Source organism: Anticarsia gemmatalis, chromosome 1 (genome assembly GCF_050436995.1).
Source record: "Anticarsia gemmatalis isolate Benzon Research Colony breed Stoneville strain chromosome 1, ilAntGemm2 primary, whole genome shotgun sequence".
NCBI lineage: Eukaryota > Metazoa > Arthropoda > Insecta > Lepidoptera > Erebidae > Anticarsia > Anticarsia gemmatalis.
The window spans coordinates 5,012-23,666 of record NC_134745.1 but is presented as its reverse complement, the minus strand read 5'-3'; the positions used below and the strand labels follow the sequence as shown (position 1 = coordinate 23,666).

Genomic DNA, 18,655 nt, shown 5'->3' with positions numbered 1-18,655 from the left:
GGTACATATGCATTTGCGAATCAGTGAGCATGTAGAAGTACATGAAAATGTTAGAGAGAGCCATACAAACATCAGTGTGGTAGAGCGAGATAAGGAAAATCATAAGCTTAGTTTCAAAGAAACGCTTGATAAAACCCGTAACGCGCGCCAATGTAAGTGGAATTTTAACAATATTTTTTAGTACAACTTGTTTGTTGAGTTAGGACATACGTTAATCGTGTACATAGTAGATTAATTTATTTTTGTAATCAGTGTTTATTTTTTATAGTTCCTTTTTACCATAAAATGAGCTTTTAAATTTTTATTATAACTTTTACGTGTTTTAAAATAAATCACAACTTTACTGTTTATTTACACAAAATGAAGGGTGCTAAGTTGTTAACGTGTGCAAATCGTTGCATAGCGGGAAAGTCGCCTTCGCTGCACAGGTAATTGTAATTATTTGTAAAACTGTGTAAAGAGGTCATAAAACTCTCTGAGACACCACCTTGTAGTTCCATAGTCCAAGTTCATTATCACCTTGGACTTTGTACCGCAACCTCAATAATAGACATTATGATTAAAAATCATCTCACATTAGCTTTTGTTGTGACGTGTTATTTCACACTCTAACAGTGTTTTATTTAACTGTAACCTATTCGTTCAGCAGTTCAGCACATCAATGTATTACTTATGGTTTAAAAAAGTTGCTGTCTTATTTAGTATTACACTCTACTGCTCCCTAGAAAACGGCATAATCATACAAATCTTTTTCTAATGAAAAGTATTGCATAACAATTTTGTTACAATAAATATTCAATCATCACATTTTGATTATTTTGAATTGGTGCATATACCTACTTAATTTTTAAGATTTTTGCACAAAGAACCCTGCTGAATGCTGATAATTAAATCACCTTCCATGGAAGTAGCAGATGCTGGCTTTCAATGGTTATCAATATTGAAAGGCAGAACCTTTGTAATTAACTTATTTTGAGCATGGGCAGCTCTGGGTCTAGTGTAGTCTAAATCATCCATCTGAAAGTATCCAGACTAGTTGTCCTTCTCCTTGGATTCTTCAGTGTCTATAATAATATGACCTATATATTTTGTAAAAAAAAATTGTGCGGTCCTGCGTCTGACCTCTCACTGGTTGTGTCGGTTATCCGTCCCACCAAACTATGGGAGTGATGGAATAGAGAGTGTACCTGTGTATTGTGCACACACTTGGACACCATAAACAAAGTCCTGCACAGATGGCCAGTTTCAATGAAACTGACCACCGTAGCCGTATATCGGCTAGGAGGACATTATTATTATTACTAGGTATGTAGTGTTGTAAAGGGTGAGGTATGTTGATCTTTTATAAACAAAATAATTATGTCTTTTAGACTTTTGGTAAAACTTTATTTTTCATTAAAATTTATTAATATTATCAATTAATCTAACAATAGAATTTTATTACATATTATACAGTACAAAACTTATAAAACTAAATATTTACATTAAATTATTAAAATTAAAACTATATATACAATTATGTCTTTAGATATAAATAAATACAACACAGCTCAACAATTATTATAATTATTAATCAAATAGTCAATTGACTTTCCTGGTTATAGTTTTATGTGAAATCAGTTGCAATACTTTTTAATCTCTTATTTATGGTCTATGTTGTTTATAAATTATTTAATTTAAACTGACTTTCAGTTCTTTTTCTAAAATCTAAACCAATCTATAAAATATAATGCTGAAAAGTTGGTTTGATTGAATGTGCTGATTTCAGGAACTATTGAATTGATATGATTGCAAAAGAGTTTCTTCCATAGAAAATGAACCTGATGATTTATTTGTCACTAGCTGACCCGCGCAACTTCGCTTGCGTCATATAAGAGAGAATGGGTCAGAATTTTCCTCGTTTTTGAAACACTTTTTACTGTTACTCTGCTCCTATTGGTCGTAGCGTGATGATATAAAATTTGTTTTTTTTTCACGAAAAATATTCTCAAAATTATTTATATCTCTTAATATAACGAAGTCGCGCTAAGGCATATCCGCCATTAAAACAGTTGCCATGACAACGGAATTTTGTTATTTCAATGTCATTATAATATTGACTATTCACGACTTAGTTCGCTACTTGAATTTTCCCGGGAAATGCGTCATTTTCCCGGGGTAAAAAGTAGCCTATGTCCTTTCTCGGGTATCAAAATATCTCCATACCAAATTTCATGCAAATTGGTTCAGTAGTTTAGGCGTGATTGAGTAGCAGACAGACAGACAGACAGACAGACAGACAGACAGACAGACAGACAGACAGACAGAGTTACTTTCGCATTTATAATATTAGTATGGAAGTATGGATAGAACACTTAGCATTGATCAACTACTAGGATATACATCACCATGCTTTGATTAATATGAGTGTAAAAATGTTGTGAAAACTGGATCTGGAACCGAATGCCTCTTATGATTTCAATACTAATATTATGTAAGTGATAAGATGATCCCATCTGGCATCCAATAGTATTTGATTTCTTGTTTACTAGCACCTTAATAGAATGATTTTATTAATGTTATGACCAAAGTGTATTTGGTAGTATTGGTTGCTCCTTACATCATCAATGATTGATTTTATACATAATAGAAATATTTTTAAAATCATTTGGCAATTAAAAAGAGTAGCCAGGAGTTTCTTGCCAGCCCTTCTCATTGGCCTTACATTCTAAACTGGAGGTAAATTCACTCTCTGTATCATTGACTCTCATAAGTGTATACATTTGACCTAAATAAATAAATTATTTGATTTTGGTTTTGGATATTGCCACATACTCACCAGTGACTCATATCGATATCTTGGCAATGGTTTCATAAGCTGTTCTCAGCTGATGGTAATGAGAAATCCATAAGACCAAGGTTAAATGCTGTCTACTACTAAGTAGGTATTTATTTAATTTAAAGGTTTATAGTTTTTTTTTAAATTTATTTTATAGTTCATTAATAATAAAAATAATGTATAGGTATACTTATTATAATCTTTATATATATAATTCTTCTGTAAGTGTGTATGTCACTGAACTTCTCTGAAACGACTGGACCGATTTTGATGAAATTTTTTGTGTGTGTTCAAAGGGATCTGAGAATGGTTTAGATTCACAATTTTGTCCGCTGGACAGTGTTTTTTTAATTATTTATTGCAAATTAAAGACGTGTAGACAGGACAACGTCTGTCGGGTCCGCTAGTAATATATAAAACTCATAGATGTTACGATGTAGGCATCCTCTAAGTAAGAATTTAAATAAATTCTACCAGAATGGAATAAAATAGGGAATTAAAGTTTGTATGAAATTTTGACAATTTTAGACTGACCCAGCTGAGACTTTGCATGCATAAAGCTACTATGACGTAGGCGTTGTCTGAGAAAGGACTTTGATAAATTCCACCCCTAAGAGGATAAAATAGGGGGTGAAAGTTTTTATAATTCTTCTTAGAATTCGACAGTATGAACTGAAATTAACCTACATTCACACATAGGATACTTTTTACAACGGAAAACTTTTTCGCGCGGAATAAGTCGCGCGGCGGAAGCTAGTCGTATACAAAGTTGAAAATTAAAGTCTTCTAAAAGGGCCTAGCTCTACGTGTTGGCTTGGGCCCCACGCACGCCTTTCGAATGTCCGGGACTGTAGTCCCGAGATACGAAACAGACGTATGAACAAATAATAATAATTATCAATACAAAACAAAAGAAATACATAATTTATACTTCTGTGTGTGTCTTCTGAGTATTATTCGTGAGTTATTTAATTAACAAATGGTATCCCCAAATGAGAGCAAGAGAGAGTGTGCAAATATATAATAATAAAAAAGTGTTCTGTGTTACGCATAGCGCACGATGCATGGCGTCGAAGGCGGCGGCGCGCGCCGGGCCGCGCCACAGCGCCTCCTTCACGCTCAACCTGTTCCGCGGCCACTTCGAGCCCGCGCAGGTGTTCCCCTTCCCCGAGGCGCTCTCCGACGACCAGCGCCAGATGCTGCAGGAACTCGTGCCACCCGTCGAAAAGTTCTTCCAAGAGGTTAGCGTCGCGTCCATCACAACGTTTACACATTTTTATATCCATGTTAAATTTGAAAATGTTATCACAACAAATCATTCGCGTTGCGTTGCGCTGCATTCTTTATAAATGACGGGGAGCATCAGGTAAGGAAATTGCTCCCAACTTTATTTCGAAGCATAAATGAGTTACCCAATTGAAGAATTAATTTGCATGTTTGCTATAGGTGAACGATCCCGCGAAAAATGATGCAGATTCTCAGATCGAAGCGGGGACGGTGGCAGGGTTGTGGGAGCTGGGAGCCTTCGGGCTGCAGGTGCCGGCCGAGCTCGGCGGCCTCGGGTTGTCCAACACGCAGTACGCGCGCCTGGTGGAGGTGGTGGGCGCGCACGACCTGGGCGTGGGCATCACGCTGGGCGCGCATCAGTCCATCGGCTTCAAGGGCATCCTGCTGTTCGGCACGCCGGAGCAGAAGTCCAAGTACTTGCCGCGCGTCACGGGCGGGGAGTACGCCGCCTTCTGCCTCACCGAGCCGTCGTCGGGCTCCGACGCGGGCTCCATCAAGTGAGTGTCGCGGGAGCGGGTCCAGTGACCGACGATTGCGGACTGATGCGGACTGACGGTTGAAACGTGTTGCAGGTCGCGCGCCGTGCTGTCGCCTGATGGCAAGCACTTCGTCCTGAACGGCTCCAAGATCTGGATCAGTAACGGAGGCATCGCAGAGATAATGACCGTGTTCGCCCAGACCCCCATAGAGAAGGATGGCAAGACGGTCGATAAGGTATATACTAATCATACTTGGAAACTTTTGTTGGTCACTGTTGATGCTTTTAGTCTGGTAATAGATTTCAGTACACATTTCAGTATACTAATCATGTTAGTTACTTATCATCATACTCCCTAACTTCATGGGTAAGAAGAGACGACAGCCGCGCCGAGCTGTCGCGGGCTTGCGCCAGACTACATAAATCCATAGTGTCTACAGTTCACTTGGAATGTTTATCATGTATCATTTATATGGCAATTGCCGTGAAAATGCATTTTATCTTTAATTGGTCATGACTGCAAGCTGACTGACGGAAGTAAAAAAATAAAATAAATGATTATAATAAACCAATGATTTATACACGGTTATTATGGATTTCAAAGTAATTGTCTTTAAATTTACATGCAGCTACGGAATGCTGTACTCAATGATGATGATGAAGAGTTGATTTAAGTTGAATCAGCACCCGTAAAGTAGGAATTGTGTGTGTACAGGTGACCGCTTTCATCGTGGAGCGGGCGTTCGGCGGCGTGTCGTCCGGCCCGCCGGAGAACAAGATGGGCATCAAGTGCTCCAACACCACCGAGGTGTACTACGAGGACGTGAAGATCCCCGTGGAGAACGTGCTGGGCGGCATCGGCAACGGGTTCAAGGTGGCCATGAACATCCTCAACAACGGGCGCTTCGGCATGGCGGCGGCGCTGGCCGGCACGCAGCGGGCCGCCATCCGCCAGGCGGCCGAGCACGCCGCCACCCGCGTGCAGTTCGGCAAGAAGCTGGCCGAGTTCGGCGCCGTGCAGGAGAAGCTGGCGCGCATGTGCATGCTGCAGTACACCACCGAGTCGCTGGCCTACATGGTGAGCGGCAACATGGACACGGGCGCGCAGGACTACCACCTCGAGGCCGCCATCTCCAAGGTGTTCGCGTCCGACTCGGCGTGGACCGTCGTGGACGAGGCCATCCAGATCCTGGGCGGCATGGGCTTCATGAAGGCCACGGGGCTCGAGCGCGTGCTGCGCGACCTGCGCATCTTCCGCATCTTCGAGGGCACCAACGACATCCTGCGCCTGTTCGTGGCGCTCACCGGCATCCAGTTCGCCGGCTCGCACCTGCAGGAGCTGCAGCGCGCCTTCAAGAACCCCACGGCGCACCTCGGCCTCATCTTCAGCGAGGCCGGGCGCCGCGCCTCGGCCGCCGTGGGGCTCGCGCGGGGCCCCGACCTGGCGCCGCTGCTGGCGCCCGAGCTGCGCACGCTGGGCGCCGAGCTCGGCAAGCTGGTGGCCGAGCACGGGCGCTGCGTGGAGGCGGCGCTGGTGCGCCACGGGCGCGGCATCGTGGACGAGCAGTTCGTGCTCAACCGCCTGGCGTCGTCCGCCATCGACGCCTACACGGCCGCCTGCGTGCTGTCGCGCGCCTCCCGCGCCGCGCGCCTGCGCCTGGAGTCGGCGCCGCAGGAGCTGCGCCTGGCCGAGGCGTGGGCCGAGGAGTGCGTGACCCGCATGCCGCACTCGCTCAGCGCCACGCGCGACCCGCGCTCGCTGCGCCAGTTCAAGCGCCTGGGCGAGCTGGGCGCCAGCGTGGCGGCGGCGGGCGGCCAGGCCACGCCCAACCCGCTCAACCTGTAGCGCGCCGCGGACCGACCCGCCCGCGGCGGACGAGCGAGCAGCGAGCAGCGCCCTGCGTCGTGTCACGACGACCGAACAGTATATTGTTGCATGAGAGTTGTTTATAGTCGTCTAAGCCACTCGTTATGTTAAGCGTCGAGAGAGAAGCGAATGCGTAACTTATAAAAACTTAGGATTTAATAAACTTGAATACGATACGTTGTAATTATGCAGTATTATTTTCACCAACTTTACCTATAATTTTAATAGATCATTGTATTATAATGCTAAACGCATTTTTGTGGTTTGATTAGTAGAAAAGCGCAGATTAAAAAAAAACATTCAAAAACAAAATTTTTTTTTAGATTTCCTCCTTTATTGTATGAGCATTTGATGGTTTTAGACCCTGACATGTGTGTGTTTTTTTAATGAGCCCTGTGTGAACACTATTCGTCATGAAAGGATTATGAATATGTCATGGTAAAATAGTCACGATATGATCACAGTCTTTTCTTGTGCTCACTTCGGGCACTTGAGGATGAAGTGGCGGGCGCCCTCCTGTACCAATACTGATTACAATAACAATACACTGTTTGTTATACTCATTTATTTGTACAAAACTTGGAAATCTACTCTATTCTTATCCTATACTATATACAAAACCATTTTTAGACGAAGCTATCGATCCTGCGAACGCGATATCAGTTTATTACAAAATGTACATGTTAACAATGAGCCACTCGATAGTGGGGCCGACCTGACGCCGACATAAACGCAACGACAATATAGTGAGCGAGCACGGGTGAGCGTGATCGCCGAACGCTACACGTCGATCTGCAGGGACGAGTCCCAGGCGCGCGCGTTCACCTGCCGCAGCGTGGAGCGCAGCGCCGCGCCCGGCCCCAGCGTCAGCGTCAGCGGGAAGCCCTCGCCCCGCGGCCGCGCGTACAGCGCCTGCAGCGTCTGCTCCCAGCGCACCGGCCGCGTCACGTGCCGCGCCAGCCCGCGCCGCACGTCCGCCGCGTCACCGTACACGCGCGCCTCCGCGCAGCACCACACCGCCACCCGCGGCGCGCGCAGCTCCACCGAGCGTAGCGCCTCGCGCATCGCCGCCTCCGCGCCCGCCATCAGCGGCGTGTGGAACGCGCCCTCCACGCGCACGCGCGCCGCGCGCCGCACGCCGAACTGCGCGCCCGCCTCCTGCACGAACCGCAGCGCCTGCGCACGAAACCGACCGTCATCGAGCGTCAGCCGTCACCGCCGGGCGACGGGTCCCGCACTCACCTCCTCGTCGCCGGCGACCACCTTGCAGCCGGGGTACAGGTAGTTGGCGACCTGGCACACGGGCGCCTCCACGCCGCGCTCGGCCGCGCGCTCGCGCGCGCGCAGCAGCAGGTGGTTGAGCTCGGCGTCGGGCGCCAGCCACACGGTGAGCATGCCGCCGGGCCGCGCGGCGCTGGCGGCGCTCATGGCGGCGGCGCGCAGCTCGACGAGGCGCAGCGCGCGCTCGAGCGACAGCGCGTCGGCGAACACGAGCGCGGCGATCTCGCCGAGCGAGAAGCCGGCGGCGCCGCGCACGCGCTCCACGGCGCCGGGCCGCTCGTCGCGCACGCGCTCCAGCGCGCCCAGCGCGGTCACCAGCACGGCGGTCTGGCAGCGCCGCGCCAGCTCGTCCTCGGGGCCCTCGCGGCACACGCGCGCCACGTCCCACCTGCGGCCGAGAAGGTCGATCGTTCGGACGTCGCGTTCGATTCGAAGACGTCGACGCGTCTCGCGACTGTCGAGTCGGTCGGTTCGATTAGACGGCCGAGTATTCGAATGATTATTATTACGAAGAAGTCGACCGAGAACTATAAAGTTCTGTGCATATTAGAAGTACCTATAGTAATAACTTGATTAAGAAAATGTCTTGATGAAACCTTGTTTGCCTAGAGTTCTTTAGCACCATGAAAGGAAGGCTTAAGTGCGGACCTGTACTTGGCCTGCATAGTGGTCTCCCTGCACTTTAATTTTAATTCAATAAGTTCTTCGGTACCTACATATAATTTATAAAATGTATTTGCATATCATAGTAGTAGCTTTTTGTTTGTTTGTTTGAACCCATTAATTTCAGGAACTACTGGTGTGAATCAAAAAAATATTTTACTGTTGGATAGCCAATTTATTTAAGAAGGCTATAGACTATATAACATCAGGCTACAACCAATAGGAGCAGAAGCACCATTAAAAAATGTTTTAAAAATGGGGAAAATTATGACCTATTTTCTCTTTTGTGATGCAAACAAAGCAGTGCGAGTCAGCTAGTACAATATAATACATTGGTAATCATGATAAATATTGTATATAAATTTTTTTAATCCCTTTGTAGTCATACAGATTTATGTAACAATACGTATGTACTTAGAAGTATACAAGTATGTTTGTAGGCCATGATATCCATCTGGCTTAAGTTACGTCTCTCATGCTTGTGTAATTGTATCTGAGGCAACACACCAATAACTTTCAAAGTAATGAGTGAAGGTATCATAAATAATGATCACTTGTTATAATGGTGAAGGAAAACATTGTGATGCAACCTGCATGTTGTAAAGAACTTGCAGGCATGAAGTTCTTTACAACAGTTCTTGAAGGTAGGCAAAGTCCTCAACTCACACTTGGCCAGTGAAGCGCAGCGAAGACCCTTACCTACCAGTAGGACATTAATGGGTTAAATTTTTGTAAAAGTTTATTTATTAGCTTACTGGGTATAGTAGCTCGGTTTAGTTGGGATTCAGATAATCTTGTGTGACTTGTCAAAGTGTATTTGATATTAATTAACTAACTAGTTTACCCCACTATACTCGAAGCGAGCTCATACAGTTCTCTGGCGGCTGGAATCTCCAACAGGCGTCGCCCCATGCCGACAGATTGAGAACCCTGACCCGGAAACAGCAACACAGAAGTGTCCCGCGGTTCCACTCGCTCGGCGGCGGGCGGTCCTCGCCGAGGCCGTGCCGCGTACGGCTGTGTCGCCCAACGCAGCTCCGGATCATTCGCCTCCCCTTCGGCTTCACCGAAAGAACTAGAGTCGTCCAGTAGGCGACGGAGAGGGCTTTTATCTTTATCCATCCCGGATTTAGAGCTACTGAAGCACATTTGTACCCGTCGCGTCGTTAGCGGACGAAACACTCTTAACGCACGCTGCATTACTCACTGTTAATAAGATTCGTTTGATTGCAAAAATAAGATTATAGAGCGGATCGGATTGTCGGCTTCCGTCTATAACAAAATTTCAATACCTATAAGTACAGACTAGAAACTTGCTAATTTTGATATAATTTTTTTAATATTCTTATTTTACTAGTCACATAGATGAAATATCTAGATCCAACCAATAAAAGTAAAGTTCAGTGTTTTTAAGGTTATTACAATGTTTTGTTTACCTACTTGCTTATATCTGACACATGAATCTGACGTTTTGAGTGTTCTAACATAAAGTCACGTCATCTGTCAGTAACAGATAGTGCTTTCTATGTTAGTCTAAGTCCACTATGAACCTACACATCTACAACAATAACGCTGTACTGAGCAGCTGTTTCACGGTTACAATATATTAACAACTAACCTTGATATAAATAAATCAGAACCCATGGCCTGTTGGATGGCCACATAAAATAAAACGCAAATTTATGCGGTAAGGCTCAGATAGACGTTGTGGTTAATATGATCGTAACTTGAATACCTACTTACAGATACATAAGATATTAATAATTTTATTACAGTTTATTTCCAGTTTTCTATAGGATAAATAAATCAAGAAACCTAATTAGGTAGGTACCAAATTATGTCGTTATTCGAACACATATAGAAGTTTAGGTTTTTTTTATGCAGTCGAAAGAATGATATAAAGGTCATGGCCCATAATCCGACCCGGTTCAAAAATGTTTTTGTACATAAACGAAAATGGTGGTAAATAATGCAGGTATAACCCACTTTTCATTATATGTAAAAATAAAAAAAATATTCAATGGAGAGATCGTTCAGAAGACCCCTAAAAATTGGGAAATAATTAGCTGCACAAGCGGTTTCGCCCGTCGGTAAATTATTTTATCCCATGGAAACATGTCATTAGGATAAAAAGTATAGGTACTATGTCAGTCCCCAAATCTAATATGTATAAGTGTACACATTAGAAGTGTACAGACACCGCATGTTAGTTGACAACAAAATATTAATTAGAGGGAGAATTCAGTCTCGACATGTCAGGAGTAAACAATATTATACTTATGTTTTGGTGAATCCAACACGACATGGTCGAGAGAGTATCGAGGGATACTACTGTTCATGTATTCACGGCCGCCGCACTATAGGAAGTTGTGCCCATATTGCAAGCGTAGTATACTTTTTATCCTGGGCCAGACATCAAGAAAATATTGATACACCTGCTGCTTTCTTGGACAATGTAATAGATATTGATGAAGCTGAATAAACATTAAAAAAAACATGTATTTTATTTTCTCTTCCCTAAAACCACAAGTTATAAGTTAAGTTTTCAATTACAGTAGATTACAATTTTTTATTGTTATTATTTTATGATCCCCATCAGCCACAATAATGCGCCAGTTACCATTGAAAAGTACAATCATTTGTCTTTGATACCCGCCATATTTCATTTCTGTACGCCGTAGGTATAGTTTTCACACTAAATGGGCCATGACCTTTAAAATAAAGTTGGTTTTCTGTGGTCACACTAGTCAGCTGCGTGCGTCACTATTCAGTCGTCGCTCATTCGTCATATTTTTTGGTTTCACTCTTTTCAGTCATTTTACTCAGTCAGTCACTCAATTCACTCATTCAACCAACCTACTCATCCATCCATCCCGATTAATCTCTGTTAGCATTTTGTCTGTTTTCGTTAAGTTTTCATTGTAGAAACTAAAGTGCGTGGTACTTATTGAGTTCAGTGCTAATTACCGAACATTTCCGTTCGTGGAAACACTCCGACATCGTAATTGCAATCGTTAAATACTTAATAACGGTGAGCTTATGTTCCAGTCAATATGGTTTTGTTTTGTGCATTGACATTTCACCTCTTTTTTGTGTACTTTTGACTAAATTTTTGCAACATTTAGCAATACCAAATGCTTCCTTTATTGATTTGATTTCAACTGAGTTTAGTAATCGCGATTCGCTTGACCCATGTTCAAAAATGACACCTAGGTATTGCTGTAAATCACTTTCCTTTCACGTAGACGAATTTAGAAGCTAACCTATTTTATGACGAAAGACAATATATTATTAAAAATACTTGTCTTTATCTAGAAATTACTGTTTTAGCTACTCATATTGCCGATTAGTTCAGCAGAAAGCACATATGTTATTTATTTATTATGCTTGTCTTACTCTAGTGTCGTTTTAGTGCCTTAATCATTTGGTATCTTCCCTCTATGTTACTAAAATGGTTTACCTCAGGGAGATATTGGTTCTTTAACCCAAGTATACGAAAATCATTTACTGGTGTAAGAATTAATCCATTGTCCTAAATATTACTGCCAATACTAGAATTCAATTTATTAACTCTTTTTACTTTAGTTTTTTCTAAACCAATATTTTCTCTTGACTGCTTTGGAATTCCAAAGCAAATCTGTGTTATAAACTAATTTCAGATTATTATTATTATTTTTAACTGGTAAATTGTGTTTTTTGCTTAGGAGTAAAGAATGGCTCGGGGACAACAAAAAATTCAATCACAAGCTAAGGCGGCAGAAAAGGCTTCTAAGCTCAAGAAACAACAGGGCCACAGTGCCACAGACCAGAAAAAAGCTGCACAGAAAGCTCTCGTCCATGTGTGTGCTGTGTGCAAGGTCTGTATATATATACTAATATTATAAAGCTGGAGAGTTTGTTTGTTTGAACTCACTAATCTCAGAAACTACTGGTCCGATTTGAAAAAATATTTCAGTGTTAGATAGCCCATTTATCAAGAAAGGCTAAATAAAATCACACTAAAACCAACAGGAGCAGAGTACAAGTAAAAAATGTTACAACAATGGTGGAAAATATGACCCATTCTCTCTTATGAGACGCAAGTGAAGTTTTGCGGATCAGCTAGTAATATAATAATATGTCAACCAACACCAACTCTGCTGCTTGCTATATTTAACATCCCCTAAGGACTATTGAGCATGTTTACAAGTTACAGTGTTGCACACTTGTTATTAACAAATTGTGTTATTATTAATATAATAATATAATGTTATTTCACCAAACACATGTCACATAAAGACTAGTACTGAGGTTTTCCATATAATCTATAAAAACAATAAATAGTATTTCTGTTTTATTTTCAGGCTCAGATGCCAGACCCCAAGACCTACAAACAACATTTTGAAAATAAACATCCTAAAAATGACCTACCAGAAGACTTAAAATCAGTCTAACACTCTAATTTTGCTCTAGATTTAACATTTATTTAACTCTTAAGAATTGTAAAAATATCTTCTTATTGAAACAGCATTTGTTTATTTCATTACGTTTACGCTATGTTTTATATTTACCAAATGGGATGAGCACTTGAATACATTGTTCACTTGAATAGCTGTGGTGTTAGTCGGCTCGTCAGGGAGCATTGTCCGAGGAGGCCGCCACCCGGCAGCTGTCGACGCCGCCACTCTCGCCACGCGCGCGGCGCACGTGGAGCGAGTGACGTCACCCGCCACCGTCGCTCCACCGTCACACCACATCACAACTGTTATCATATTGTACTGCATGTATATATTGTGACTCACTGAAACTTTCTTTTTATTGTCCATTATATCCCAAGATTGCTTAACCAAGCATACACTTGGCTATTGACATATAGTTGGCCAAATAAGTATGCGTCGATCCTACCTCAAAGTTAGTTGGATTTGTAAGTATTGGCATCAATATTTTCCGAACTCATTACCCGTCATTTATCCCATAGACATGACACAATGAAAAGGAACCTCCACAAAACAATAGAAAAGTGCACCATTTATTGACACTTGTATAATCGTTTTTAATTCTAACAGCAAGTAGCGAGTACCTACGTATGTTGATAAATTCAAGTTCAAGCCAATGCACGAGCGTGCTCAATCACTCTTGCTACAAGAAGTTATTAATGAGGTTGATAAGGAACTAAGAAAAAAGGAACGGATTTGGATGCGAAATTGGATCGGCGAATTTTCATTTTCATACCAATACACAGATTTTGCAAAACAGTTTGGCGCATAGCTTTGTTTTTATAATGTTCTGATGTTAAATACCATAAACACGGGTTTTCTCTGTATATACTGACAAACTACAATTGCGTCTTGAAATAAATTCTTCACCGTTGTAAAATCCTTTATTCGCACGCGAAAACAACCTACACTTGTGTACTTCGTCAGCACTGGAATGGCACTGAATTGGCCGTCTACATTATTCCAGTAGCACTGGATTCAATATTAGACCGCGAATCCAGTCACTGGACTAGAATGCTTACTGGTTTCAGTTCATTCCAGTGCTGGTTTACATTTTTCCAGTAAGCAATCCAGAACTGGACTGGATCGCTGGACTGTGACTGTATAGAAACTGTTGTAAACTAGCTTCTGCCCGCGACTTCGTCCGCGTAGTCGTCAAAATATTCCAAGGGATTCCGTCCGGAGTCCGGATAAATAGTATTCTTGATTTTATTATAGGACATATTTCTTCTGTGTGCCAAGTTTCATTCAAATTTGTTCACCCGTCGTAGCGTGATTTAATAACAAACATCCATCCAAATTTTCATGCTTGTAATATTAGTATAGAAAAATTAAGCCAAAAGGGTCACGAAGAATTTTAACACCGTGATGGAAAATGACACTATCATCTATGGATAAAGAAAAAAACCACTCAATCACATTTTAGTATTAGCTTTTTTTTTGCGTTTCAGTAATTTTTATGATTTCTCCGAAACTGCACAAGAAATTGATAAAAAGAGAAAATTCTCTCTTTCATGACTTTGTGGTGATGAATTTATTTTGGTAAGGATTAATATTATCTTGCTTAAATAATCTTCCAAAAGTAAGCACTTTTCCGACTTGCTGCGATATAGACATAATTTATAGCCTATAGCACTCGGGGATAATGCAGCTCTCTACTGCATTATCCCCGAGTGCTATAGGCTTTTTGTGCTATAGGATTTTCAAAATCAGTTAAATAGTATCACCACCTACATATAAAGTTATAATATTAGTATGGAAACAGACGTCAGAATTTTAACTAATTTAATATTATCAAAACGTATTGTAATGTCCATCGAAATCACATCGGTCACAACGAGGAGAGAGCCGCGGCTACATCTTCTCGTAGGACTCGACGTGGCCGCACGAGGCGCACGTGCGCTCGTACTGGTCGCTGGCGGCGTCGTAGCGCTCGGCGCCGAAGTCGTGCTCGTGCGCGGCGCGCGTGCGGTCGAACAGGCTCGAGCGCACGTCCATGCGCAGCGCGCGCAGCCGCCGCGCCGTCTGCTTGTGCTTGGAGCGCGCGCGCGCCTCGTCGCGCCGCTCGCGCTCGCGCTCCAGCGCCTCCTCCGAGCCCCACACGAGCAGCGCGCGCGCCTCCACCTGCGCGCGCAGGTACAGGCGCATGTCGCCGAGCCGCGAGCCGTGCGGGTTGCGGCGCCGCACGCAGCGCAGCGCCGGCGCGCGCAGGTCCAGGTCGCAGTCCTTGAGCAGGAACAGCGCCTTGGCCTCGGTGCGCGTGAGCAGCGCGTGGGCGTCCGCGTCGTCGCGGCACGCGTCGCACACGGGGTGCGCGAACGAGTCGAACAGGTACGACTGCGCGAACGAGCGCCCGCACTCCTCGCAGCGCGGCCGCTCGCTCGGGTCCACGATGGGCGCGGGGCGCGCGCTCTGCCGCGGCGGCGAGGCGCTCGCGTCCTCCTCGGGCAGGAAGCCGCCGCCCGTATCGGGCGCGGAGGCGCGCGCCGTGCCGCCGTCCCTGCACGCGACAGTGAGCTCAGTGAGGCGAGGCCGAGGGGGAGGGGGGGCAGGGGGCGCTATGCTCACGTGGGCGGTCGCTGCACGAGGCGCGCGTCGCGCAGGGCCCGCGCTCGCAGGCGGTTGCGCTCGATGCGGGCGCGCTGTGCGGTCGTAAGCGAATCCTCGTTCGTCTGCGTCTCGTTAGACGTCGTCTCGACGATGTCTTCGGGAGCTGCGATCTCCTCCTCTTCGCTCGCCATTGTGTTGTCCGGTTACGGAGGATCAGCTGTACCCTAAAAAAAAAAAGGAAAATTTATCTAAGACGTTCATTTACGTTCGGACGACAAACGTTCAACGCGCGTTTCCAAATACAATTTTTTTTTTTTTAGGGTGTATCAGTACACATGCTACCGCGAGTTTTAATAAAGCATTGGCTTGCGATTTGAGATCAACATCAATTTGTTCAGTGTTACACAAGTTAAAACACGAGACAGAAAATTCGTTTTCTGTGATAAGCAAGGATAAGTGATTTTCTCGAGCACAGTCTATACACACACTTGTTCCTATAAATTGCTCGGTGACTTCACATAGATCCAGACAACCTACTGAGAAAAGATCTTATGAATACACATTGTGAAAGAAATAGTGCAATTTTCCAAGTAGAATCACAAAGCCCATGCTAATACAGTGGGACCCTGTAATTTGACAGTATACTATTATATTATGCCACAATCTTCACAAATTAAAGTAGAACATGCATGATTTTACAAGATGTGTGTTGTTTTAATTGTGATTGCTTTGTTACAATTTGACATGATGATAGCTGTGCAGGCTAGTTTCTTACTTCAGAGTATAACATAGAGAAATCTAGTTTGTAGGGTATGATATGACAAATTTAATTGTCTAACTCTGCTCAGCAATATGTTTCTCACATTTCATTTGATCCAGTGTGAATATAACTTTATCAAAAAATTATGAAATGTAACTTTTAAGTCATAGGACAGAAACCAACCAGAGCCTCAAGCCATGAGTGCAGGATGTACCACTGACTCAAATTTATCATCAAAATATTGCAATCAAATTTACCTTCCACTCTCACCATGCCAACACAAACCGCAACTGTAACACATTGAACACTCTATAAACAATAACATTACATCCTGAATATCAAGTGAAAAGGGATTGTCCCCAGTGTGTAAGTGCCTTCTAAGTGTCCTGACTCTGTAGTTTCCAAATATACTAAAGAAGTACAAATAATAAAGTAGAGTACATTGAGATGCAATAAGTGCAGGTACTTTACACGTTATTTTAATACACAGTTTGTTAGTAAAGTAATTCCAACAATGATAAACAAATGAAGCGTTCATTCACTCTATTTATTTATAACCGATATGAAACAAAAAGTCCAATAATTCTGACCTGTATAACTTTCAGGCACTACAACACTTCTATTTATGAACGTCACGACTCCGTATACTACAAAAGGGAGACTGAAGTTTAAATTACCCACTTTCTCCCTATGTAAATGAGCACTAAAACGAGAGGGTTATCAGACGAAACGAAAAGTAAATGATTTTAGCCACACAACGCCGGTAGCTAATTTGACATTGACATTGTTTGAAACTTCTGGATGCAGTAAGCTGACAGTTCCAGTGTTGCATGGTATTGTTGCATAAAAAATAGTTACGTAATTAAATTGAACGAGATTTATTACTGAAATAGTTTAATTATAAAAACAAATAAATTTGATTGAGGTGATTACAAACTAATCCAATAATAATTTGTTATTACTATCACTGCTACTATCTGTAATGTTTATAGCAAATCTGTCGGTTTCACTATCCATTATCCACGGAATAACTATCACAAGAGGAAGGAGCATGACATTTAGAATTTAGCAATAGCAAAAGAACTTTGTTTTATGTCGGAGTTCTATCTATATAAGAATTAAATTCACCTAGTGGGCTTTCTATAAAATTCAATTTCTGACAGTTGACAAATCGTGTGAGCTATAATGATGGGAAGTCGATCGACTCAATAAAAAAAAACCTCAAACTATTTTACAAGTTTTATTACATGCATAAGCCTGCATAATATGCGTACAGATATAGAAAACTTTTCACTGAAGGTTTGTATGTATAAACCTCTAGAGTTTCATGGAAATTATTATTATGTATGTCTGTTTAACATCTCGGGACTATAGAGTCCCGGACTTTTAGAAGGCGTGCGTGGGGCCAAAGCCAACACGTAGAGGCCCATTTAGACTGCTTTAATATGTATTCAAAAAATATGTAAGGTGTCACAATCCGGTGATTATTACATAATCCTGAAATGATATTAAGACTCCCTGAAATAACAAATTTCTGAAATCTTATAATATCTACCTTAAGTCTGATAATATTTCCCTGAAATGTTATAATATCTCCCTGAAATCACACAATAATTTCTTAAATACACTAGTCCCAAAAATTAAGGGATATAAAAAAAGAATCCAAATTTTTGGGTGATTTTCAACAAGCTGTAACTCCGAGGAAAATGGTCGTATAGAAAAAATAAAAAAAGCAAATTGTAGCTCCAAGTGTCTAGTTTTTAGATATGACCATGAATTTTTTTTGTCATGGCCAGGTCTGGAGAAATCCTACGAAAACTACCAAAAAAAATTTTTTCCAAATTTTTTCCCTCCTAAAAAAAGGTCCACGGGCATCAAAATTTTTTTTTTTTTTTTTTTTTTTTTTTTTTTTTTTTTTTTTTTTTATTCTTTTTTTTATTCTTTCGTTCTAAAGTTCTTTTAGAAAATTTAATCCTCTTTAATTTGCCGTATTCAAAAAGCCTGTACGACGATTTGCCACGGAGTTATCGTCAATCAAAGCAAAAAAGTCATTTTTGACTTTGATATTCAATATAAATAAATTATAAATTTAACCCATTACTGTCCCACTGCTGGGCAAGGGTCTCCTCCCGTAATGAGGGATATTCAATAACTCCGGAAATAATGATTGGAAATCAAAGGAGGGTTTTGAAAACTGCACAATATTCCCTATAAGAAAATGTAAACATCTTTGAAGAAAAATTTTTTTTTTTTTTTTTTTTTTTTTTTTTTTTTTTTTTTTTTTTTTTTTCTCTTCTCTAGAAATCTTATAACATCTCCCTGAAAACTTAAAAAAAAAAAAAAAAAAAAATCTCCTCGACATCTTAAAGCAACTCCCTGAAATCTAATAACATCTCCCTGAAAACTTATAAAAAAAAAAAAAAAAAAAAAAAAAAAAAACTCCGTGACATCTTGTAAAATCTCCCTGACATCTTAT

The 18,655-nt window shown here is 42.2% G+C and overlaps 4 protein-coding genes across 9 annotated transcripts; 2 read left to right on the top strand and 2 right to left on the bottom strand.

Moving 5' to 3' along the window:
* Window positions 1–35: 35 nt before the first annotated feature.
* On the top strand, window positions 36–6,634 carry Acadvl (Acyl-CoA dehydrogenase very long chain). Of its 2 annotated transcripts, none has more exons than XM_076131042.1 (5): window positions 36–152; window positions 3,873–4,059; window positions 4,265–4,602; window positions 4,678–4,819; window positions 5,299–6,634. In XM_076131042.1, exons 2-5 carry the CDS (start codon window positions 3,883–3,885, stop codon window positions 6,427–6,429), a joined length of 1,788 nt encoding a protein of 595 aa, XP_075987157.1. In that variant the 5' UTR covers window positions 36–152; window positions 3,873–3,882; the 3' UTR covers window positions 6,430–6,634. The 2 variants fall into 2 exon arrangements, with proteins under 2 accessions (XP_075987157.1, XP_075987066.1); XM_076130951.1 differs by lacking the exon at window positions 36–152 and adding an exon at window positions 180–428.
* Window positions 6,635–7,000: 366 nt separating this feature from the next.
* On the bottom strand, window positions 7,001–10,036 carry beg (malonyl-CoA-acyl carrier protein transacylase beg). Of its 2 annotated transcripts, none has more exons than XM_076130346.1 (4): window positions 10,013–10,036; window positions 9,239–9,600; window positions 7,693–8,119; window positions 7,001–7,626 (listed from the first exon to the last, which is right to left on the bottom strand). In XM_076130346.1, the coding sequence occupies exons 2-4, from the start codon at window positions 9,592–9,594 to the stop codon at window positions 7,231–7,233; spliced, it is 1,179 nt and encodes a 392-aa protein (XP_075986461.1). In that variant the 5' UTR covers window positions 9,595–9,600; window positions 10,013–10,036; the 3' UTR covers window positions 7,001–7,230. The 2 variants fall into 2 exon arrangements, with proteins under 2 accessions (XP_075986461.1, XP_075986370.1); XM_076130255.1 differs by lacking the exon at window positions 10,013–10,036 and adding an exon at window positions 9,835–9,945.
* Window positions 10,037–11,215: 1,179 nt separating this feature from the next.
* LOC142983756 (zinc finger protein 706-like) lies at window positions 11,216–13,180 on the top strand. Its single transcript, XM_076130817.1, has 3 exons — window positions 11,216–11,425; window positions 12,099–12,251; window positions 12,738–13,180. Exons 2-3 carry the CDS (start codon window positions 12,108–12,110, stop codon window positions 12,825–12,827), a joined length of 234 nt encoding a protein of 77 aa, XP_075986932.1. The 5' UTR covers window positions 11,216–11,425; window positions 12,099–12,107; the 3' UTR covers window positions 12,828–13,180.
* Window positions 13,181–14,640: 1,460 nt separating this feature from the next.
* On the bottom strand, window positions 14,641–16,990 carry Xpac (DNA repair protein complementing XP-A cells homolog Xpac). Of its 4 annotated transcripts, none has more exons than XM_076130465.1 (4): window positions 16,770–16,990; window positions 16,437–16,469; window positions 15,438–15,643; window positions 14,641–15,369 (listed from the first exon to the last, which is right to left on the bottom strand). In XM_076130465.1, the coding sequence occupies exons 3-4, from the start codon at window positions 15,608–15,610 to the stop codon at window positions 14,724–14,726; spliced, it is 819 nt and encodes a 272-aa protein (XP_075986580.1). In that variant the 5' UTR covers window positions 15,611–15,643; window positions 16,437–16,469; window positions 16,770–16,990; the 3' UTR covers window positions 14,641–14,723. The 4 variants fall into 4 exon arrangements, with proteins under 4 accessions (XP_075986580.1, XP_075986740.1, XP_075986817.1 ...); XM_076130625.1 differs by having other exon boundaries at window positions 16,857–16,960; XM_076130702.1 differs by having other exon boundaries at window positions 16,861–16,954.
* Window positions 16,991–18,655: the final 1,665 nt, after the last annotated feature.

Bases quoted from the DNA above. Each gene is read 5' to 3' on its own strand.
- Acadvl (XM_076130951.1), top strand. From the start codon at position 361: ATGAAGGGTGCTAAGTTGTTAACGTGTGCAAATCGTTGCATAGCGGGA. The intron at 429-3,872 runs GTAATTGTAATT...TGTTACGCATAG, and splicing joins AAGTCGCCTTCGCTGCACAG to CGCACGATGCATGGCGTCGA. The intron at 4,820-5,298 runs GTATATACTAAT...GTGTGTGTACAG, and splicing joins ATGGCAAGACGGTCGATAAG to GTGACCGCTTTCATCGTGGA.
- beg (XM_076130346.1), bottom strand. From the start codon at position 9,594: ATGCAGCGTGCGTTAAGAGTGTTTCGTCCGCTAACGACGCGACGGGTA. The intron at 8,120-9,238 runs GTAAACTAGTTA...TCTCGGCCGCAG, and splicing joins CTCGCTTCGAGTATAGTGGG to GTGGGACGTGGCGCGCGTGT. The intron at 7,627-7,692 runs GTGAGTGCGGGA...TTTCGTGCGCAG, and splicing joins TGGTCGCCGGCGACGAGGAG to GCGCTGCGGTTCGTGCAGGA.
- LOC142983756 (XM_076130817.1), top strand. From the start codon at position 12,108: ATGGCTCGGGGACAACAAAAAATTCAATCACAAGCTAAGGCGGCAGAA. The intron at 12,252-12,737 runs GTCTGTATATAT...TTTTATTTTCAG, and splicing joins ATGTGTGTGCTGTGTGCAAG to GCTCAGATGCCAGACCCCAA.
- Xpac (XM_076130465.1), bottom strand. From the start codon at position 15,610: ATGGCGAGCGAAGAGGAGGAGATCGCAGCTCCCGAAGACATCGTCGAG. The intron at 15,370-15,437 runs GTGAGCATAGCG...TGTCGCGTGCAG, and splicing joins CTCGTGCAGCGACCGCCCAC to GGACGGCGGCACGGCGCGCG.